Source organism: Ricinus communis, chromosome 7 (assembly GCF_019578655.1).
Source record: "Ricinus communis isolate WT05 ecotype wild-type chromosome 7, ASM1957865v1, whole genome shotgun sequence".
Classification (NCBI taxonomy): Eukaryota; Viridiplantae; Streptophyta; class Magnoliopsida; order Malpighiales; family Euphorbiaceae; genus Ricinus; species Ricinus communis.
Genome location: NC_063262.1, coordinates 27,755,870 through 27,780,055, shown reverse-complemented (window position 1 = coordinate 27,780,055; position 24,186 = coordinate 27,755,870). Strand labels below are relative to the sequence as shown.

The following is a 24,186-nucleotide window of genomic DNA, read 5'->3' as shown; positions in this document are numbered from 1 at the left end:
TAGGCTTAATTACTAATTAAATTCTAAATTTTATATTTTTTTTATAATTTTTCTAATTGTTTTAAAATTTTATAAAATAAATATTTATATTTTTAATTTATTTTTAAAAATATTTTTCGATAATAATTTTTAAAATTTTACAAAAAAAAAAATATCGTGGCAAATCAATTATGTTTACTAATATAAAAATTAGTGAGTAAATAAAAAATTTAGTACAATCAACTTTTCACATCATCTTTTTTATCTTTAAATTTCAAAAATTGTCATCAGATTGGAAATAAATTGAAAATATAGATATTTATTTTAAATTTTTAAAACAATTTAATAAAATTATTAGAAAAAATAAAGTTTAGAATTTAATTAGTATTTAAGTCTTATTAATAATAATAGTAACAATTTAAAACTCTAAAACATCATCATGTCTACCTCTTTATTTCAGTTCGGCTGCACAATTAAATTGGTACAGTTCTAAGGCGCTAGGGTTTAAATCCCACAAATTGTAAAAGATGTTCCTTCTCAAATACAAGAATGGAAAAACAATTGTATTTCCAAATAAATAAAATAGCCAAAAACTAAAATACAAGCCTTTAAATTCAAGTGGTATCCATAATGTACTCAAGAAACCAAAAAATGCTAGCATGCATCAACCACCTCACAACCCAACCCTTATGGCTTCTTATTGTCTCATTTCTTGGATTTCTGTCTCTCTTCAACTACTCATTCACTCTTCTGAATTGGGTCTACAAAACAGTTCTCAGACAACCAAAGAATCTAAAAGAAAATTATGGCTCATGGGCACTCATTACAGGAGCAACAGATGGTATAGGCAAAGCCTTTGCTTTTCAACTAGCAAAACAAGGTCTAAACCTAATACTAGTCAGCAGAAACCTAAACAAGCTGAAAACTGTCTCAAGTGAAATTCAAGAAGAGTTTCCAAGTACCAAGATCAAGATAATGAATCTTGATTTTTCAAGTGAAGATTCCAGTGGGTTAGTTCATGTGATAGAGGAGGCCATAAAAGGGGTAGATGTTGGCGTGTTGATAAACAATGTTGGTATTACTTATCCTCAAGCAAGATTCTTTGATGAAGTGGATGAGAGTACTTGGATGAGTGTAGTAAAAGTAAACGTGAAAGGAACTACTAGGGTTACAGAAGCAGTTTTGTCTGGAATGATAGAAAGAAGAAGAGGTGCCATTGTCAATATTGGATCAGGAGCTTCCATTGTTGTTCCTTCACATCCTCTCTACACTATCTATGCTGCTACAAAAGCGTAAGCTTTCAATCTTAATTACTCTTTTTCTTTCGTTTGGGTTCAGATTTGAAGTGCTAACATTGGCATAACATATTAGGAATTGTCTTCTCAGTCTGACAATCTGCGACTTGAAATCCAATTTAAAAGAAAAGATTAGATTCAATTTTGACACTATATATGAAAACAATTAGTAAAAAGCTAAATTCTGAACTCATAGCTAGAGTGTTCAATAATAATCATAATAATACATAACAATAATTAATACCAACCTTAAATAGTGGAATTTTAAGTAGTGATCAAACTGAATGAAATGGGTTATAAATCTCTTCAGAGACACCAAAAAAGAAAAATCAGTAAATTTTTGTTTTTTCTTTTCTGGAATAAATTGATTATTTATATGGGTTTGGTAGGGATTTAAGAAAACAGCTGTCAATATCGTACCTGGCATGGGGAAAAAGGAAACACATTCCAAGGTTATAATGTCTTCCTATGAAACATAACTAAATCCATCGCACATGCAACTGTCAGATTTAATTTCTCATACATCAGTCTATCCAATCTGACACTAAACCTTACCGAATAACCTTGTTTACTGTTAGACTTGTACTTGTCAGCATCGCAAAATCACAATTTCATGTCTTGTCCTGTTGTAAATAGCCTGTGAAATATTGTTTGGTGTAATCTGTTTAATTAGAATGGAATTAATGTGCGAGTTCAATAACTGAGTCATATGTGAAATTTAAAAAAAGAAAAAAGAAACTACTGCCCATAAACATATTCTTGCAATAACACCATTTTTAACATTGATTATAATCTTAATCACAACTTTTAAGTTGAATATTTACTATTCCTAACGAATCATGGCAGATGGCACCGGATTAGGGATATAATTCATCTTGAAAAATCAACTTAGTGAGAAAATTAAACATGTTCAATACTTAAATATCTTCTTTTTTTTTTTTCATTCCGTATACTGTGTGAAATTTATGATTATAAGAATGTTATAATTAATGAGAATTTGAGTATTATTTTTCTTAATTTAGTACTTGATTATATTAAATAAAATAATAGTAAACAGAGATAAAATTTATTAATTCTTATCAAATTATATAAATAAAATTGATGAAATAAGATAATAATATAGTAATACAAAATATAATATATAACGTATATTTAAAAAAATACATATATCAATATTATTTTATAGAGGAATAATTTTTTTAAAATAAAACTTGAAAAATTTATTACAATATATAGAGTTTATTGTTATTTACAACTAACTCAAATTAAAATCGAAATTTTTATAATTATATAAAAGTTATTTTTATCTAAAGTATGACTAATGAGAGATTTTATTTTTTACTTCAGAATTACTATCCTCGGAAATACTCTAATCCCATAAGGCCAACTCACTATCAAAAGGTACATAATTGCTAAGGATATAATATATGAGTATTATAGTTAGAGAGGAGGATAAATTATATTGTTGATCACCAAACTTTGTATTTTATAATAAAAAGATACTAAACTTTCAATTTGTAACTAAATCGTTCTAGTATCAAGTAAGCTAAGCGAGGAAGTACTATTTCTTCTCAAGCTATGTAGGGTCACCGGAGCCGTAGCGAAGGCGTGTCTTCATAGGGCTACCCGTAATAACGAACTTACAAAATGAATATGTTTATCATAAAGAGATTCGTTGTTCCTGACCTTGCTTCATCTTAATTTTTTTTTGACACACTTAGAAGGTAATTTAAATTTATTGTCATCAAATTTTGTACTTTATAATAAAAAGATACCAAACTTTTAATTTGTTATAAAAAAATGCCAATCATGTATCTCTTAAAATTAGAATTTCAGTAATTTTTTTATTAAAAAGTGTAAAAGTTTATATTGCCAATGTAATTTATCCTTACATTTGCCGAAAAAACTTATTGGTGTTATTAAAAATAAAATTCAGGACCATTTAGTTATAAATTAAATGTTTGATAATTTTTTTATTATAAAATATAAAATTTAGTGACTACAAATGTAATTTAACAAAAGAGTGGGTATGATACCAATTGTGTAAAATTAATTTTAGAAAATGAACTTTGTGAAGGAAAAAAGAATGTACCTATAGTTATAAGACTCATATTTTCTGTTTGACCACACTATATGTTTGATTGTCATTTCTAATTGCTGTAAGTCATTAGAATTATATAAACTATACAAAGAAATTAATAAAAAAAAATAAAATAAAATAAACTTGTTGCATAATTTCTGAATGAAATCTATGGCCTAATTAATTTCCATAATTAAGCCAAGTCTTTTTTTTTTTTTTTAATGTTTTCTGTTGTAATTAATCTGTTGGGTGAGTTTTAATACAGCTACATCGATCAGTTATCAAGATGTTTGTACGTAGAATATAGAAGCTGCGGGATTGATGTGCAATGCCAGGTATTACACTTTCAAGCTCTATTCTATTGGTAATCTTCAAAAATAATCCGTAAGACAATTAACTAAAATTCTTAAAAAGTCTAGAGTTCAGATTTGTTTGAGTAATTAGAGCGCAAACAAATCATCATAAAGTTGACAGATGGTTTAATGATGAATCAGGTACCATTATATGTTGCAACAAACATGACATCAAGAGTAGCATTGATAGAAAAATCATCTTTGTTTATACCATCGCCTCAAGCTTATGCAGAAGCTGCAATCCGTTGCATAGGCTATGAAGCAAGGTGCACTCCTTACTGGGCTCACTCGCTTCAATGGTTCTTCGTCCGGCTGCTTCCGGAGGCCGTTCTTGATTCTTGGCGCCTCTCCATAGGTATCCACAGGAGGGGAAACATCATCATCTCAAGTACTTCGGCTGGCGTTCATGGCAATGACAGAGAGTAGTCTAGGATTAAGTTACTGGTTGGGGTATTTAAATACCCATTGCCTGAACTCGCTTATATATATATTTAGCATAAATAAATACTTTGTTAATGTTAGTATATAGTTTTCTAATATTTTAAAATTTCATTATTTCTTTGAAATAATGAGTTTATATACATTAATCTGTAAATGTATTTGTGATCAATATGAACAACATACTAGTAATTTTAATAGATGGATGTGAATAATTATAATGAAATCTCAATAGAGTTTGGAGTGGGAATTTCACCAAATCACAAGTTAAATAAAAGTAAGTCTTGCACATTTTGTGTTTATTTCAATTAGTCCCTCGTAATTTATTGTGTTTTAACTAGTCCCTAGATTTCCATTTTTATATTTACTATGTCCTTAATTGATAGATCGTCAAGCGCAATAATGCAATTGCTGTTAAAATCATGTGTATAACATATTGCCAGCGTGGATGCTAACCAAAAGATGTATTTATAACATAACTAAAGAGCGTAGTTCTGCTTCAATGAAACGACCTCGTTTGAAAAATTGCAATCGTTTAATAAAATAAAGATTACATTATTTTGACAGAAATATGAGGAAAGTGTAGTTTAACTTTATAAATGTAACAATTTAGAGTGTATGTTAACTCCATCCGCCTAACACCACTCATTTCTTTTTTCTTCTTTTCGAATAATTAGCTAATCCTTACGAGAGATTTTTACTTAGATTTGGTGTATACACCACAACTAATAAGAGAGTGATACAGATGTATCAATGTTTATATTTTGATATTGGATGATTGATAGATACTTTACCATAAACTAATATATATCGATCATTTATTGATTTGGTGTATAGGTGGAAACATATACTAAGTCTAGACAAAAATTTTCCGGTTCTTTATCACTTAACAAAGTAACTAAGATGATAAGATCTTCTATAATAAAATATCAGTCATTCATATAGAAATGGCATCCTTAACTAGACAGATTTAACGCTGATTTGGTGCGAACAACTCATCTTTCTTTAGGGATACGGCTCATAACAAACATGCATGTCGATTTACATGTGGTCCAAGCTGCCGAAGGTCCGGCCGTCGTGTTGCGTTAGGTTGCGTGCAATTTCATTGTTTATTTTTTAATTACATAGTCGGATTTGACTTCCAATCTTTACCAAATTGAGGAACGTACTTATATCAGGCTAAGGTTGTAAATGCATATACTAGCTAGTTAAGACTTTGAGAGTTGCCACTTACTGCATCTATTTCCTAGGTTTGGCATTATAGTATTCAAGCATTTGGCTAAATGGCAAATTGGCATTAGTGCATAGTCATTACCTGTTTCTTACGGTTTATACATTTAGAGTTAGTCTGTATTACATCATTTTATTAGTCTGTTTCTTGCAAACACATATTTATCATGGCAGTGGAAGTCCAGGATTTTATCTTAATAGCAGTGAGTGGTTTAGGTTTCATTTCTCTCATCAAACAAATTTTCATTTTTTGGAGGTGGGTATGGGTCATGTTCTTGAGACCACCAAAGAATTTGAAGAAACAATATGGTTCATGGGCAATAATCACTGGCTCCACCGATGGAATTGGCAAGGCTCTTGCTTTTGAGCTAGCATCAAAGGGGCTTAACCTAGTTTTGGTGGGGCGAAACCCTTCAAAACTTGAAGCTACATCACATGAGATAAAAGCAAGAAGTGGCGCCAAGCAAGAAGTTCAGATTAAAACAATTGTTATTGATTTTGCCAAGTCAAGCGGAGAAGAGACATCGAGAAAAATAGAGGATGGTATTCAAGGGTTAGATGTTGGTGTTTTGATTAACAATGCAGGATTGGCATATTCATATCCTATGTACTTTCATGAGGTTGATCAGGAACTGATGGACAGTCTTGTAAAAGTAAATGCAGAAGCAGCAACTTGGGTTATTAGGGCAGTTATTCCTGCGATGATGCGTAAGAAAAAAGGTGCAATTGTTAACATCGGTTCTGGATCATCTGTAGTTGTCCCTTCCTACCCATTAATTGCATTATATGCCTCTACCAAAGCGTATGTATTTATGCTACTTTCTTGTTCTTTATTTTATTTTACTATTATTTTCTATATTATTTTTGCTGATATATCTGTAGGAATTCATTCCATGATCATAACATGTAATTTTCTGGTTTAGGTACCTAGCAATGTTCTCAAGATGTATCAATTTGGAATATAAGCATCATGGAATTGATACTCAGTGTCAGGTAATTCGTCTTTATAAAAAAAATTTAAAAAAACTATTGAATAAAATCACAAATTATGTTAAATAAATTTATAATTTTTTTGTTTTCAAAATAAACTCTGCATATTTAATAACTCTTAGAAACTGCAAGCACTTTCTTTAAAGTGAGGTTTCTCCTTTTTGTAATGTTAATATTAGTGAATGCTAATGGTATAGGATTATCTTAATTTCAACAGATCCCATTATTTGTGGCGACAAAAATGACAAGGTTGAAATCCAGCTTTACAGTTGCATCAGCAGAGATGTATGCAAAAGCAAGCATAAGATGGATCGGTTACGAGCAACTGTGTACACCCTTTTGGGCACATTCTTTCGAGTGGTTTATATTGCAAGCATTGCCAGATTCTGTGTTAGATTGGATGCTCTTCCGTATCCATAATTATTTGCGCAAGAAAGGATTAGAGAATGATGCTCTACTTAACCAAGAGATTAATGTTTATGACATACTACATTTATCTCTCTTGTAACTTTAATTTGGATTGGCGTTCTTGTTATTGTTTGCTTTAGACCCAACAATGTTGCATCCTAGCTAAATGCAAGTAAATAGCAAACAATTTCAAGTGCTCATGCTATTATTTTTCCATTTGTGACTTTATTTGATGCACTATTTTCTATTTTCCTGTTTCAGTAAATGTTCATTTAAAGTTTTAATCTCCAGTTTTACACCAAAAAAGAAAATGGAGATCCTTCTTAGGATTATTGATGTTTAGAAGTTTATAGTGACAGCTTAAAAATTTGTCGCTAAATTTAGTGTACTTAAATTTAATGACGATAACCCATCACCTAAACAATTATTCGTCATTAACGTTAATTCTATTTTTTTTAAAAAGGAATATATTAATCCTATCGCAAAATTGTACTAATATGTATTTAATTATAAAACAAATCTATTATAAAACAAGAATATTCTAATATATTATCCATTTGCAGATTAATTTATTATAAAAAATACATAATATTATAAAATAGTTTATGACTAACACATATTATATTATCTTCTTTTTTCATTTTCTTATTTTCTTCTGTGAAATTTCATTTTTTGATTTATCAGTTATCATTTTTAAATAAGCGGTATTTTTTTCTTTTTATTTATATTAATTAATTTTAATAAATAAATATTAATGTATTTTTTAGGAGTTTTATAGTTCTTCATTATAGAGTTGTTGAGTTCTTATTTGATATAAATTTTATAATTTTTTATTGCGAAGGTGTTGAACAGTAAAATAAAATTCAATTCGGCATTCAAATAATAAAATTCGTTGAAAAATACTTATAAAATTAATATGCAGTTTAGTGTTACCGATTGGAATAGTATTCTTATAAAATTATAGTTTATTATTCTATCAACATGATTAATAATTTTAAAAAAAAATTACATATATATTTATATATTTTAATGTTTGATATTTACTTTTATTTTTTATATATATTTAATTAATCTTTACCAATGCAGGATTTATATAAATCAGATAAAATACAACATGATTAGGTGTTCATGACTTGGAGCTTGAAGATTGGGCACTACATATGTTGTATTCACAATAAGATGTGGCATCTGCTTCTGTATCTCTATCTGCATCTACCGCTGCATTAATACTGTCCTCTGTCCTCCATATACTGTTCTAACATTGCTCTTTGCTCATCTAGTTGTGTTTTTACCTGCGTTTGGAACTCTTGCAAAATATCAAATTCAAGAGATACTCATAACAGAGATTTCTGTAAAGAAACCAGAAAATGCTAGCGTGCATCAACCACCTCACAACTCAACCTTTATGGCTTCCTATTGTCTCATTTCTCGGATTTCTGTCTCTCTTGAACTACTCATTCACTCTTCTGAATTGGGTCTACAAAACAGTTCTCAGACAACCAAAGAATCTAAAAGAAAATTATGGCTCATGGGCACTCATTACAGGAGCAACAGATGGTATAGGGAAAGCCTTTGCTTTTCAATTAGCAAAACAAGGTCTAAACCTAATACTAGTCAGCAGAAACCTAAACAAGCTGAAAACTGTCTCTAGTGAAATTCAAGAAGAGTTTCCAAGTACCAAGATCAAGATAATGAATCTTGATTTTTCAAGTGAAGATTCCAGTGGGTTAGTTCATGTGATAGAGGAGGCCATAAAAGGGGTAGATGTTGGCGTGTTGATAAATAATGTTGGTATTACTTATCCTCGAGCAAGATTCTTTGATGAAGTAGATGAGAGTACTTGGATGAGTATAGTAAAAGTAAACGTGGAAGGAACTACTAGGGTCACAGAAGCAGTTTTGCCTGGAATGATAGAAAGGAGAAGAGGTGCCATTGTTAATATCGGATCAGGAGCTTCCATTGTTGTTCCTTCACATCCTCTCTACACTATCTATGCTGCTACAAAAGCGTAAGCTTTCAATCTTAGTTACTCTTTCTTTCAAGTACACTATTATCCCTTTTTTTTTTGGTTCAAGTACTGTTTTTCTTTTATTTGGGTTCAGATTTTACATACTGTGATTTATTCTCTATTTTATATAATATTGCATTTCAAAATCACATTTAACTAGTGATTAAACTGAATGAAATGGATCACTATTCTCTTCAAAAACACAAACAAGAAAAAAAGGAAAATAGAAAAGAAACAGAAAAGGTTACTGATTCTTTTCCTTCTTATAGAAACACATTGAATATTCATGTGAGTTCTGTTGACTGTAGAGTAGGAATTTAAGAAAATAGGTGTCAGCATGCATGTAGTGTTGTGCCTTAAATCAATCTGTTTTGGGAAAAAGGAAAGAAATGCCAAGGCAATAGATTGCTGAATGTCAATAGTTTCTCCCATGAATAACAGCGTCGCACATGCAATTGTCAGATTTAAATTTCTTTATTGCTGTTACTTACACTTGTGAATCAGTTTGCAAAATCAAAAAGTTCACGTATTGTCTTTTTATAGATGGCCTTTGTAAATAGCCTGTGAAGTTTTGCTGGAACCTATTTAATGGAGTTAACGTGCGACTTCAACTATCAAAAAATCAAAAAAGAAATTATCTAAAATTATACATACACAATACTAATAAGAGTGGAGAGAGTTTCTTCTTCAAGCAAAAGTTGACAATTCTTTTACTATATAGTTAGTTTTCTAAAATTTTTTGAAGAAAAATAATTATTTTAATTTTTCAATAAATTATTATACAAATAAATCTCTGAATTAAAACTCAAAATCAAGCACTTAACTTTTATTTGTACCTTGGAAAACAATCTCATCTGCCATAAAAGTTATCCATTTATTTAACTAAATCATTTCGTTTGTGTTTTTCTTTTTAATGAAAATCATGTCTCTTTCTTGTCCTCGTTGTAATTCAAGTGTTGGGTGAATCATAATGTAGCTATATCGATCGATTATCAAGATGTTTGTACGTGGAATATAAAAGCTGCGGAATTGACGTGCAATGCCAGGTATAATTATACTTTCAAGCTGGTCTATTCTATTGGTAATTTTCGAACAATCATTGACGCAAACTAAGTGTACAAATATATACATCATTGACACAAACTTTTACTTAGTTACAATTCGACACTAAATCTTGAATATTTGTCACTAAATGGAACTGCTGCAGTTGACAGATGGCTTAATGATGAATCAGGTACCATTGTACGTTGCAACAAATATGACATCAAGAGTAGCATTAATAGAAAAGTCATCTTTGTTTATACCATCACCTCAAGCTTATGCAGAAGCTGCAGTCCGTCGCATAGGCTATGAAGCAAGGTGCACTCCTTACTGGGCTCACTCGCTTCAATGGTTCTTCTCCCGGCTGCTTTCTGAGGCTGTTCTTGATTCTTGGCGCCTCTCCATAGGGATCCACCGCAGGGGAGACATCATCACCTCAAGTACTTCGGCTGGCGTAGATGGCGATGGCAGCAGAGTAGTCTAGGATTAAGTTACTGGTTGGCGTACTTAAAAACATGCTGATTGCTTTCTAGAATTTGAATTTGAATTATAAACATGAAGATAAACTTATTACCATCTAAAGTGGGTTATATAAAACAAACATGCATGTTGATTTACATGTGTGCAAACTGCAGAAGGTCCCATTGTTTATTGCATCAGGCTGCATCCAATATTTTCATTGTTTGGTTCTATTTACATTGTTGGTTTTGAATTCCAATCTTTACTCAAATTGTAAATGCCTATACTAGCTAGATTTCCTATTTATTATGGTGTATGTTCTAGATAAAAATTTCTTTTAAAAAATATTTAGGCATAATATAATTTAGGCGAAAAAGACGGATAAGCTCTCGAGCTTTTAGATAAAATACAATTAAACCTTATATGTTAAAATAGTTTAATGATATTTTTAAAATTCAAAAAACAAAAGGCAAGACCATTTCAACTATCATTGATCATCTACTATTTTTGTAAATTATAACTTCATCTTTTAATTTTATCTTTTTGATCCATTAATTTTATATTTTATATCAAATCTACCAAAGTTATTTCAGGTATGTGTTTCGATGACATGATATATATATATATATATATATATATATATATATATATATATATATATATATATATATATATATATGTGTGTGTGTGTGTGTGTCTTTTTTTTGCTAACATGGAATGCACAATCATCAACCCCAAAACTCACCATTTTAATGAGGGAATATTTAAAAGAAAGGAAGATGCAAACGACACTATATCCATCTTTATTCCTCTACAATAAGAAGCTTCAACAGAGTGGTTTAGAATGGAGTTTTTAAAGGCACGACTTGTGCAAACCCTGCTTTTTCAGGTATTGGATTATAGAGAATTGGCCAAGTCAAAATGATGCTAAATGAGACCTTTAAATGATTATGCTCAATTTAGAAGAAGATTATCATGTGCATCTTGTCTTCCCTTGAAAATTTGATAAGAATCGTTGTATCGCTAGTGGTTGGATTTGGGCTAGTCATTTTGTTAAACTCTTTATGTAATATAAAAGAAAATTGCCCTACTGGTGGTAAATATGTTGCGATACAGCAAGCAATGGCAAACAAGAACAACTTTAACATATTCCTTATATAACGTGTCGAAAAAAAAAGTAAATATACAATTTTAGCCCAATTAAAAACCAAAAGAACATACTAACCTCTATTAACAAAACTGAAACCAACCAAAATGAATCAGAACTCCCTTCAGATCCTAGGGGTTGATATATGTTAACTAAGTAAACTAATTCTCTTAGTCTTATGGCAACAAAAATATATGCAATTAGCCAACATTGATCACAATCTCCATTGATAATGAGGATCACTTGCAGACCATCCATTGCAATTCAAAGCAGCAGGAGTATATACATGTACCTGCCATTGATTGATAGTCTTTACGTTTCTTCTTTCTCAAAATCCTTTTCTCTATGCCCGTTTTCATAGGCATTGCCAATGCCAATAGAACATTTACAGAAATTATAGTTAAAAGGACAACGAGAAAGGTTCAGTGAAGCATCAAGTAACACTGTGTGCTTCTTATTGTATAGGAATAAACGTAAGAAATCTGCAAATGGAAAAAGCAAAACCCTAGCTTTTATTTAGATTGAAATGAAGAAAGATGGATACTATGTCATTTGCATCTTCCTTCTTTTTTTTTATAATTCCTTATTAAAATGGTGAGTTTTGGGCTTGATGACGGTGCATTTCTATATCAGCAAAAAAAGACATATGGGCATATGTCATGTCATAAAAGGCACACACCTGAAACAATTTGGGTAAATTTGATATAGAACGCAAAAATGACGGATTAAAAAGATAAAATTAAAAGATGATGGTATATTTGCGAAATGGTAAGAGATCGTGGTAGTTGGAATGGTTTTGCCAAAATAAAATAATTATATTTTTGGAGCCAACTCATTTCATATCTAATAACGATGGTGTTGATTTTTTCTTTGTCAAAGTAAAAGAAAAATTATAATTTTATAATTTTTACCCACTAAAGACATATTTAATACTTCATAACATGCCAAAAGAAATAAGCTGAAAATAATTAAAATAGTTTCTTTTAGCGCCTAAAACTAACGGGTCTCATATCACTAAACAGAAAAATAGATAGAATTAGCTTCAATTATATAATTGTTATATTTTCAAACTTTAAGAATATAATTAAACTACTTTCAAATTTGGAGATCTAATTACGTGTTTGCAGAGATTTATTTATAGTTTTTACCTAAAATTTATTATTGTGAGAATCACTGATAGTTGGAACTCACCTAATACTTACTTCATTATATCAGTATGTTTCTTGCAAACACATATTTTATCAGGGCAATGGAAGTCCAAGATTATATCTTAATAGCAGTGAGTGGTTTAGGTTTCATTTCTCTCATCAAAACTAGGTTAAGGCCATTTGATGCAAGCTCAATGCAAGAGCCTCGCCAATTCCATTGGTGGAGCCAGAGATTATTGCCCATGAACCATAATGTTTCTTCAAATTCTTGCATTGAGCTAGCATCAAATGGGATAATACAAGCAAGAAGTGGGCCAAGAATAAACAAGTTCAAATTATTGTTGATCTTTCCAAGTCAAGATCAAGAAAAATAAAGGATTGTATTCAAGGGTTAGATGTTGGTGTTTTGATTAATAATGCAGGATTGGCATATACATATATCCTATGTACTTTCATGAGGTTGATAAGGAACTAATGTATAGTCTTAAAAAGTTAAATGCAGAGGGTTACTAGGGCAGTGATTCCTATGATGGTGAATAAGAGAAAAGGTGCAGTCGCTAACATTAAATCTGGATCATCTCTCGCTATCCCTTCCTACTCAATTTTTAATGCTACTTGTTTTTTATTTTATTTTCTCGTAGTTTTCTTTTTTGTTACGACAAATATAGTTGGTGTTTTAGTTGTTAAGTTGAAGGAAAGGGAAAAACTTTTTTTATAAAATGAAGAATAAATTACTATATTTTAAAGAAAAGAAATTTCAAACTCGAGACCTCAATCTCCGACACTAAATATCTACCCACCAAATTAAAGCCTAGTGATTATTTTCTCGGAATTTATAACATGTAATCTTCTTATTTAAATATCTACAATGTTCTCAAGATCTAGCGATTTGGAATACAAACATCATAAAAGTTCTGGGTGACGGAGCGTGAAGTGCAATTAGATCCATTTTAAAGACGAGCTTGAGGGGGACCAGGCACCACTCTGAGACTTTGTTAGCGAAGCTGGCGAGCAAAGCTTGTCTGCCTTCCCTAAGGCGCAGTTTTGGGGCAATCTAAGCTCGAGTGATCCCCCCAGTTCCCAGGCCTAAATGTGAGGTAATTTATCTCTGCACAAATTTAAAAAGAATGATTAAGTAAATCCCATAAAATTTCATACTAACCTTTGAAAAAATTAAGTAATTATAAATGAATATATAGTCTTAATTAATAATCTCTTAAAATTGCAAATACCATTTACAAATATGAAACTTTTCCAATGTTGTAATCTAGATTTATGGTTGCATCAGCAGAAATGTAAGCATAATTAAGATGGATCGGTCATGAGCAACTATAAGAAATAAATATGTGGTGGGGATTATATTAGTTGTAATTTTCTTCACATTGTTTGAATTGATAAAAATATGTAATACTAATTACATCAATAATATAACTAACATTATTTTATCTCAAAATTAGTCATTTAATATATCTATGGTGTTCCTTTTGCCACTTGCAGTCCTATTATCACCACTTGCCCAATTAAACACCAACATGCTGAAGCAGTTGTGTAATTATGAGCCAAGGCAAGGCCACTCCCCCACACGACCCACTGGTGTGGTCCATGTTCGACAAAAAAAGTCCATTCCATCCCAATACGATATGTTTGGTAGAATGCAATTTACTATATTATATGTTTTATTATTATTTTATTTCATAATATAAATTATTTTATTATAATATAATAATAGATACATGATATAATTAATTGTTTTTAATTTAATATGATGCTTAATATATATATCTTATTTTAAATTTTTTATTAATATAATTTAAATACTTTCAACTACCACCGACTAGTATTATTTATATTCTATTTTTAGAGTTGATATATCACCGGATTATTCAATAGATTGTGTTTTTGATGTTTTTCTTATATTATAACTCTTGTACCAATTCGGTCCATCCGAAATAAATTGGTTAAATATTCTATTAAAGAGCTCAATTTTTATCTCTTTTGTGCGTTGGTATTCATTTTCGTTCGACTCTTGGAATCACATTTAGGGGTAGTTGGAACAACTCATAAAATGCAATCACTTCACCTATTTTATCCCCCCCATCCATTTCTAGTACCTCTATTGAAACATAATGGTTTCATATTCCTTCATTTATTCATTATTCCTCCCCATTCGAATCTCTTTCTTTAATTTCTGTCTCGATTAGTTTACAAAATTGAATAGTCAACTCTCCATCAAGTCTTTCATTCAATTGTTGGATTCCAGTAATCATTAATCAAATTTTAAATTTCGACGATCAGTAATATTTTAAAAAATTAGTAAATATTAATATTATTTTTATATTTTATTTATACATAAATTATTATAATTAAATTGAATATTTTTAAATAAAAATTATAATTATATTACATTACATATATTATTTTGTTATAGCCAAATAAAATAATGAAATGATTATTATATTATATTGTATTATAATTTTTATTACATTACATGATTAGTTAGATTATATTTCATTGTGTTATACCAAATATAACCTTAGCCAATAGAGAGCTTTTTATAGCCTTGAAAATAATAATTTATTAGTCAAGAATTTTATTCAAAATATTCTCTCTTGTTTTTTCTGATCGAGTCCGATAAGTGGAATTAATGATTTAATTTGGCTCTTAAACCATTTCTAAAGAATTGATTCATCTCAAAATTAGATTTTGGTCTACTTACACTAAATTATTTTATCTTAGTCCAATTCATTTCAGTCCAATCAAAATCAACATCGAATTGAAGTGAAATTGACTAAACTTAAGCTCATGATTGTTGATATTTAGGGATTTTGTATCTCTCCACATTGCTAAGTTATTAATTTTGAGGAGTATTTCTTCCACATTGCTAAGTTAACAATTTGAGGTACCTTCCAAGCCTATATAATAGAGGCCTCACTTTGTTATTCATTCATCCCAAAAATAAGAGGAAAATATTAGAGAGTTAAGCAATTATTTTTCTCCTATTATAAAGAGAGAATTTTAATATTTTCTCCTTTATAAATAGAGAGTTTGTAACTCCTATTATTTTCTTATAGTAAAATTGTTCTATCCTTGCCTGTGGTTTTTACCCTAATTTGTTTAGGGGTTTTCCACATAAATCTGTGTATTTTATTTTATTTCTTTATCTTTATTTTTTCAAATTATTAGTTGTGATTTTGCTCTATCAGGTTCATATTTTTCTACAATTGTTATTAGAGCTTGGTTGGTAAGAAATTCCTTAAAATTCTGTCGTTGCAGCTCAGTCTGATCTTTCACATCAGAAGAGGATTTTGAGGTTTCTTTGGTTCAAAAGAGCTTGTGTAGAGTAGTAAGAACACTTACAATTTAGGGAAGGTTTTGTCCAAGAAGATTGGTACTTAAGAGGTTTGTTTGTGACCCTCCAGTCTTTCCTGAGAATTTACCTAGTGAGTTGTGTTTATTACTGCGGTTCATTTTACAAGCTAAAAGGCACCGTTTGTGATAGAAGCAATAGCGGCAAAATTTGAGATTGAAAAGTTCAAAGGGAGTAATTTCTCACTGTGGAAATTAAAGATAAAGGCTGTATTGAGAAAAGACAATTGTCTTGCGGCTATCAGTGAACGACCGACAATACTTACAAATGATAATAAGTGGAACGAGATGGATGGAAATGCTATTGCAAACCTTCATCTGGCACTTGCAGATGGGATCTTGTCCATTATAGAAGAAAAGAAAACGGCAAAGGAGATTTGGGACCACCTCACTAGACTGTACGAGGCAAGTCATTACACAATAAAAATTTTCTTAAGAGGAAATTTTACACCTTAAGAATGTCAGAATCTACTTCAGTAACAGAGCATCTTAATGTCTTGAATACTCTATTTTCTCAACTCACATCTTTGGGCTATAAAATAAAGTCACAAGAACGTGCAGAACTTCTACTTCAATTGAGTCGTATAATCAACTCATCATCAGTTTGACAAATAATGTTGTTACCGAAATTCTAGTCTTTGATGATATAGCAGCCGCTATTCTTGAAGAAGAAAATCGGCGAAGGAACAAGGAAGACAAGAAGGCAGGTTCACAACAGGTGGAAGCCTTGATGGTGATGAGAGAGAGATCAACAGAACATGGCCCAAATGGGAGTCATAATCATAGTAGACCAAAATCAAAGAGTAAGAAGAATTATAAATGCTACCATTGTGGTAAAAAGGTCACCTGAAGAAGGATTGTTGGAGTCTGAAGAATTTCAATCCTTAAAGGAATGTGGCATACACTTCGGATAATGGAAATGTGTTATGCTGTGAAGCAGCAATATCAACTGAGAGCAGGAAGAGATTTGCTGATGTATGGCTTCTTGACTCAGGAGCAACTTATCACATGACCTCTCGAAGAGAGTGGTTCCATCATTATGAACCTATCTTAGGAGGATCTGTGTATAGTTGTGAAGATAATGCCTTAAAGATTATAGGCATTGAAACCATCAGGTTGAAGATGCATGACGGTACAGTCCGCACTATTCAAGGAGTGCGACATGTGGAAGGTCTGAAGAAGAATTTGTTATCTCTGGGACAGCTGGATGATCTTAATTGTATCATCAAAGTTCAGAAAGGAATTATGAAGATTAGCTGAGGAGCGCTTGTAATTATGAAAGGAGAAAAAATTACTGCTAATTTGTATATGTTTTTGGAAGAGACTGTGCATGAAGCAGAAGCATCTGTTGTTTCAAGTAGTTCAAGCGAGAGATCTGCAATGGTGTGGCATCAGAAGCTTGGACATATGTCTGAACAAGGCATGAAGGTTCTTGCTGGGAAAAATCTACTTCATAGTCTCACAAAGGTGTCATTACCCTTTTGTGAGCATTGCATAACAAGCAAGTAGCATCGACTACAGTTTAATACATCCAATTTTAGAAGCAAGAATGTTCTAGAATTAGTTCACTCTGATGTATGGAAAACACCAATTTCATCACTAGGAGGAGCTAAGTACTTTGTGTCCTTCATCGATGATTACTCCAAGAGATATTGGGTGTATCCTATCAAGAGCAAGGGAGATGTATTTGTAGGTTTTAAAACTTACAAAGCGCGGGTTGAACTTGATTCAGGCAATAAGATCAAGTGTTTGAGGACAGATAATGGAGGAGAATACACAGGTAATGGATTTGATAGCTTTTGTAAGCAAGAAGGCATCAAAAGGCAGTTCACTACGGCATACACTTCTTAACAAAATGGAGTAGCAGAGCGGATGAACAGAACTCTGTTAGAAAGAACTAGAGCAATGTTGGGAGCTACAGGCCTGAATAAGGCATTCTGGGCTGAGGCATTTAACACCGCTTGTTATGTGATTAACCGGTCTCCATCTACAGCAATTGATCAAAAGACATCGATGGAGATATGGACTGGGAAGCCAGTTGATTATTCAAACCTCCATATATTTGGAAGTCATGTGTATGTGATGTATAATACCCAAGAAACTATAAAGCTGGATCCAAAATCCTGAAAGTGTTTGTTCTTAGGATATGCTGATGGTGTGAAGGGGTATCACCTGTGGAATCCTACTACCCACAAGGTTATAATAAGCAGGGATGTAATCTTCTTAGAAGATAAATTGAAGGGAGAAGATGACAGCACTTTAAAGGAAAATTCAGAGACTATAACTATACAGGTAGAAAGAAAGTCTACAGAAGAAGATTCTTCTGAAGCAGCACCAGAGCATGAAGAGGAAGAACCAGTCGAGTTTCAAGAGCCAACCGAGTCTGAAGAGTCAGAACTTGGAAAGGAAAAACGTATAAAATTTACACAATCTGGCAGAAAGATTATGATATAGGTAGCAATGTCGCATACTGTCTTCTAACTGAGGAAGGGAAGCCATCAACTCTCAAAGAAGCAATGAGCAGTTCAGATGCATCTCAGTGGATGGCAGCAATGCAATAAGAGATGGAAGCTCTGCATAAGAACAAGACTTGGGAGCTTGTGCCACTACCACAAGGAAGAAAGGCCATTGGCAACAAATGGGTCTTTAAGATCAAAAGAAATAGTGATGATCAAGTAGAGCAGTTTCGTGCAAGAATGGTGGTGAAAGGATATGCTCAGAAGGAGGGGATTGACTTCAACGAAATATTTTCCCCTGTGGTTCGATTAACAACTGTTCGAATAGTATTGGCGATGTGTGCAACATTTGACTTACATCTAGAGCAGCTAGATGTGAAAACAGCTTTTCTTCATGGAGATCTTGAGGAAGAAATTTATATGCTTCAGCTAAAAGGTTTTGAAGAAAAAGGAAAGCGGAACTTGGTTTGTAGGTTGAACAAATCTCTATACGGTTTAAAGCAGGCGCCGAGGTGTTGGTATAAGAGATTTGATTCCTTCATCACGAGCCTTGGATACAGCAGAATTAATGCAGCCCCTTGTGCATATTTCAAGAGGTTTGGTAAAAGTGGTTTTATTATCTTACTGTTGTATGTAGATGACATGTTGGTAGTAGGCCCCAACAAAGATCACATTGAAGAACTAAAGGCACAATTGGCTAGGAAATTTGAAATGAAGGACTTGGGACCAGCAAACAAGATTCTAGGGATGCAAATTCACCGAGACAGAAACAATAGGAAGATTTGGCTTTCTCAAAAAAATTATTTGAAGAAGGTCTTGCAACGCTTCAATATGCAAGATCATAAGTCATTTCTACCCCACTTCCTATTAGTTTCAAATTATCCTCCAATATGAGTCCTAGCAGTGAAGAAGGAAGGATGAAAATGTCTCGAGTACCGTATGCATCAGTAGTGGAGAGTTTAATATTCGCGAAGATTTGTACACGACCAGACATTGCACATGCAGTAGGAGTAGTAAAGCGGTACATGGCGAATTCTGGCAGAGAGTATTGGAATGCTGTAAAGAGGATCCTAAGATATGTTAGGGGAACTTCAGATGTTGCATTGTGTTATGGAGGATCAGACTTTATTATCAGAGGATATGCTGACTCAGATTATGCAGATGATCTTGATAAAAGCAAATCTACTACAAGGTATGTATTCACACTTACTGGCAGAGCTGTGAGCTGGATATCAAAACTGCAATCAGTTGTGGCAATATCAATAATAGAAGTAGAATATGTAGCAGCTACACAAGCTAGTAAGGAAGCAGTATGGTTGAAAATGATGATGAAAGAACTCGGGCACAAACAAGAGCATATTCCTCTGTTTTGTGACAGTCAGAGTGCCTTGCATCTCGCAAGAAATCCAGCTTTCATTCAAAGTCAAAGTACATACGAATCCAGTATCACTTCGTTCGTGAAAAAGTGGAAGAGGGCACTATGGATATGCATAAAATTCATACTAAAGACAACCTAGCAGATTTTTTGATAAAGACAGTTAACACTGATAAATTTATTTGGTGTCAATCCTCTAGTGACATGATAAAAGCATAAGCAGCATGGAAAGGCAAGAAAGAAAGAAAGGTGTGAAGATCTAACTGATCCTCAATCAAATCTTCAAATGAGAGATTGTTGATATTTAGGGATTTGTATCTCTCCACATTGCTAAATTATTAATTTTGAAGAATATTTCTCCCACATTGCTAAGTTAATAATCTTGAGGTACCTTCCAAGCTTATATAATAGAGGCCTCACTTTGTTATTCATTCATCCCAAAAATAAGAGAAAAATATTAGAGAGTTAAGCAATTATTTTTCTCCTATTATAAAGAGAGAATTTTAATGTTTTCTCCTTTATAAATAGAGAGTTTGTAACTCCTATTATTTTCTTATAGTAAAATTCTTTTATCCTTGCCCGTAGTTTTTACCCTAATTTGTTTATGGGTTTTTCACGTAAATCTGTATGTTTTATTGTGTATTTTATTTTATTTTTTTATTTTTATTTTCTCAAATTATTAGCTGTGATTTTGCTCTATCAGGTTCATATTTTTCTACAATGATATCAACTAAATTAATTTTAAAAAGTTTCAAAGAAATCAAATGTGACTCAAAACTTCCCTTCCTTCCAAGTCTCCCCTACTTGTTAAATTAAAGGATGATGTTGCTAGCTCTAGAATGAACAAGTTACAATCTCTTATGACTAAAGCCTTCCTTCATTGAAAGAGGAACAAATGACTTATTAAGATTTTGGATGAAATATTTCAAGGGGAATTAGATAAATATATATATATATATATATATTACCTAATTAGATCAAGAAGCTCATTTAGGACGAATTGCATCTGAAAGTAGTTCAGAGGCCAAAATGGCTCTTAAGCCATAAGTTTTGGGCTAAATAATATCAGTAATTATTGTTTTATGCCCATCTTAAAAATTATAAACTCTCATTCATTATTCTCTCACGTTCCGTTAAAAGAGTAAAGAATAAAAAAAATAAAAAATTCATTACATTTTTATTTTATAAAATAGCTATTTATTAAAAGAATTACATATGAAAAATTCCTTACAAATGCTCTTTATCTAGTTATTTATTTACCGATTAATGTATAATTTCATCTTAAATTTTATTAGTTTAACTTCTGATACTCTTTAATTATATTTTAATATAAGAGTCTCAACTTTTTTTAATTGTGTTCATCATCGTATATGTATATTTATATTTATTTAATTTTTTATAATATAAATGAATAATATATACAGAAATAAACATAAAAATAAAAATTGAAAACACGGATAACTAAAGTTAAAAATTAAAGAATACCATAATTAATATAAAATTAAAAATATTAAATATTAAATAAATAAATTTAGGAGTGAAATTATTTACTGTAGCAAGGTTAACATAAATAGTAGTGAAATGAGGTGATGTTGAGGTCGTCTACTTCTCCACTATTGTGCTCATCTCTCTTCATTAATGTCTTTACTAAATTCAGGGACCCCTGCCATTAATGATCTCATCTGTTTTTCATTTCTCGATACCCCATCGGCCCATATGAAAATGCAGCTCATGTCTATCTCTTTGAAGAACAGGTTCCATGGAAACCTTAGCACACGTTTCAAAAACACTAAAGATACTGTTTATTTATTTTTATAAGACTTTAAGTATGCCTTTAAATTTATTTCTTCATTTAATTAGATTTTCTATTTATGTCTTTTCATTCTCTGTCGGTTTATATTTTAAACCCTCTTGTCAAAAACCCACTTCTCAGAAACCTCTCTTTTGTCTTTCGGATCCAAGAGAACGTATTGCTTTCAATGGAAATCCAAGATTCAATCTTAATAGCAGTGAGTGGTTTAGGTTTCGTTATTCTCATCAAACAAATGTTCATTTTCTTGAAGGGAGTACGGGTCATGTTCTTGAGACCACCAAAGAATTTGAAGAAACAATATGGTTCATGGGCAATAATCACTGGCTCCACCGATGGAATTGGCAAGGCTCTTGCGTTTGAGCTAGCATCAGAGGGCCTTAACCTAGTTTTGGTGGGTCGAAATCCTTCAAAACTTGAAGCTACATCCAATGAAATACAAGCAAGAAACGGAGAGAATAAGCAAGTTCAAATTAAAACAATTCTTCTCGACCTTGCAAGGTCAAATAGAGAAGAGATATCAAGAGAAATAGGGGATGCTATTCAAGGGTTAGACGTTGGTGTTCTGATTAACAGTGCAGGAGTGGCATATTACCCTACGTACTTTCATGAGGTTGGTCAGGAACTGATAGATAGTGTAATAAAAGTAAATGCAGAGGCAGCAACTTGGGTTAACAGGGCAGTGATTCCTGTTATGATGAGAAAGAAAAAAGGTGCAATTGTTAATATTGGATCTGCATCATCTGCTGTTTTCCCTTCCTACCCGCTAGTTACAGTATATGCTTCTACCAAAGCGTATGCTTTATGCTACTTTCTTGCTCTTTATCTTATTTTCTTGTACTTGAGAAATTTATTTGTTCATCATAATATATAATTTGCTTTTTCAGGTACCTAGAAATGTTGTCAAGATGCATCAATTTGGAATACAAGCATCATGGAATTGACAGTCAGTGTCAGGTAATTAATCTTTAGTAGAAATCTGAACCAGAATTATTGAATAGAATTAGCATACAAGTCTCATAATATATCTCATTAATTTCATTTCTAAAAAAGAACAATTCTTAAAAGTTTCAGAAAAACTGCAAAATTACCATTTTGTAAATGAAGTTTTTCATTGTACAGTGTTAGATTTCATGTTAGGCACTAATATTGTGAAATTATCTGTAATCAGATTCCACTATTTGTGGCAACAAAAATGACAAGGCTCGAATCTAGCTTCTTGGTATCATCAACAGAAATGTATGCAAAAGAAAGCATAAGAAGGATTGGTTATGAGCAACTATGTGCACCCTTCTGGATGCACTCTCTGCAGTGGTCTATATTGCAAGCATTGCCAGATTCTGTGGTTGATTGGCTTCTTCTTCGCATCCATAATTTTCTGAGGAAGAAAGGATTAGAGAATGATCCTCTACTTAATCAAGAGATTTGTGTTTATGACATATTGTGTTTAGCTCTCTTTGGGGATTAATTTGAAATTGGCTTTTTGTTAATAGTTTATTTAAAAAAAAAAAAAAAAAACTCAACATTGCATCCCTAGCTAATGCAACTATAATAATAAATAAATAAATAAATTTGTTGATTATATTATTTCCAATTCTTATCAACTTGTTTGAATTGATGCTCATTACATTAATTAGATGCTTGACATTATTTTAAGAAATAATATACCCATTTATATACATAAAATTATTCATTCAATATACCACTTGCAGGTAAATTATAAAGGCGATTATTAAATTTATAATAAAAAAATGTCAAATCTTTTATTTATAATTAAATTGTTATTCAATTTTAATTTTGGCAACATTGGTATATTTTTTTTAATAAGTGTAAGAATAAATAATATAGATGGTCACTAAATTTTATTTTTCATAATAAAAAAAATACTAAGATTTTAATTATAAAAAATTTCACAAAATGTATTCTTCTTATAACAAATAAAAAAAATAGTTTTATATTATAAAGTATAAGATTTAGTGACTATTCATCTAACTTACTTTTTAAATGTGTCGAATAAATTTATCGGTATTATTAAAATTAAAATTTAATAATTATTTAGTTATAAATAATAAAAATTAATATTTTTTATTAGAAACTGTCAATATAATTTACCACGTTTACCATTAATTACTACAAGTACCAGCAAATTCGGTGGTTTCATTCTGATCACTCTTCCATCATTATTATTAGGCAAAATCATTATTAAGCGTTTCAACTTTTTTATTTTATTTTATTAAATTTTCAAAATTTTACTTTGTTTTATTGAATTTTTATATTTTTATTTTTTAATTTTATTAATCATTTCTTATATATAGTTTATAAAATTTATTTATTCTATTGAGCTCTTATATTTTTATTTTTATTTTGATTAAGGACTAATAAATTTTAAATATAATAATATAAAAATAAAATTAAAGAACGCAGCAAAATAAATTAAAAAATTTAAATGCTTAGAATATATTTCACCTTATTATTACAAATACCAAAATAAATTGAGAATAAATGGTAATACACTAGTCTTTGGCATTTAGTACTGGACCTTTTTCTTTTGGTAAAGGGATCAAACCTCCTAAAAAAACCGTCCCTAGAGAGATTTATTTCGA

At 31.1% G+C, this 24,186-nt stretch overlaps 4 protein-coding genes across 5 annotated transcripts; all 4 read left to right on the top strand.

Moving 5' to 3' along the window:
• Positions 1-465: 465 nt before the first annotated feature.
• LOC8285440 (very-long-chain 3-oxoacyl-CoA reductase-like protein At1g24470) lies at positions 466-4,266 on the top strand. Its single transcript, XM_002514980.3, has 3 exons — positions 466-1,271; positions 3,620-3,689; positions 3,849-4,266. The coding sequence occupies exons 1-3, from the start codon at positions 610-612 to the stop codon at positions 4,131-4,133; spliced, it is 1,017 nt and encodes a 338-aa protein (XP_002515026.2). The 5' UTR covers positions 466-609; the 3' UTR covers positions 4,134-4,266.
• A 1,061-nt stretch (positions 4,267-5,327) lies between these two features.
• On the top strand, positions 5,328-7,020 carry LOC8285441 (very-long-chain 3-oxoacyl-CoA reductase 1). The gene is made up of 3 exons (XM_002514981.3): positions 5,328-6,177; positions 6,299-6,368; positions 6,583-7,020. The coding sequence occupies exons 1-3, from the start codon at positions 5,543-5,545 to the stop codon at positions 6,871-6,873; spliced, it is 996 nt and encodes a 331-aa protein (XP_002515027.1). The 5' UTR covers positions 5,328-5,542; the 3' UTR covers positions 6,874-7,020.
• Positions 7,021-7,461: 441 nt separating this feature from the next.
• LOC8285442 (very-long-chain 3-oxoacyl-CoA reductase-like protein At1g24470) lies at positions 7,462-10,459 on the top strand. 2 transcript variants are annotated; one of them, XM_015716693.2, is made up of 3 exons: positions 7,462-8,781; positions 9,758-9,827; positions 10,016-10,459. In XM_015716693.2, exons 1-3 carry the CDS (start codon positions 8,141-8,143, stop codon positions 10,304-10,306), a joined length of 1,002 nt encoding a protein of 333 aa, XP_015572179.1. In that variant the 5' UTR covers positions 7,462-8,140; the 3' UTR covers positions 10,307-10,459. The 2 variants fall into 2 exon arrangements, with proteins under 2 accessions (XP_015572179.1, XP_048232346.1); XM_048376389.1 differs by having other exon boundaries at positions 9,989-10,459.
• Positions 10,460-21,569: 11,110 nt separating this feature from the next.
• LOC8285443 (very-long-chain 3-oxoacyl-CoA reductase 1) lies at positions 21,570-23,170 on the top strand. The gene is made up of 3 exons (XM_002514983.4): positions 21,570-22,378; positions 22,471-22,540; positions 22,755-23,170. Exons 1-3 carry the CDS (start codon positions 21,645-21,647, stop codon positions 23,049-23,051), a joined length of 1,101 nt encoding a protein of 366 aa, XP_002515029.2. The 5' UTR covers positions 21,570-21,644; the 3' UTR covers positions 23,052-23,170.
• The last annotated feature ends 1,016 nt before the right edge of the window (positions 23,171-24,186 follow it).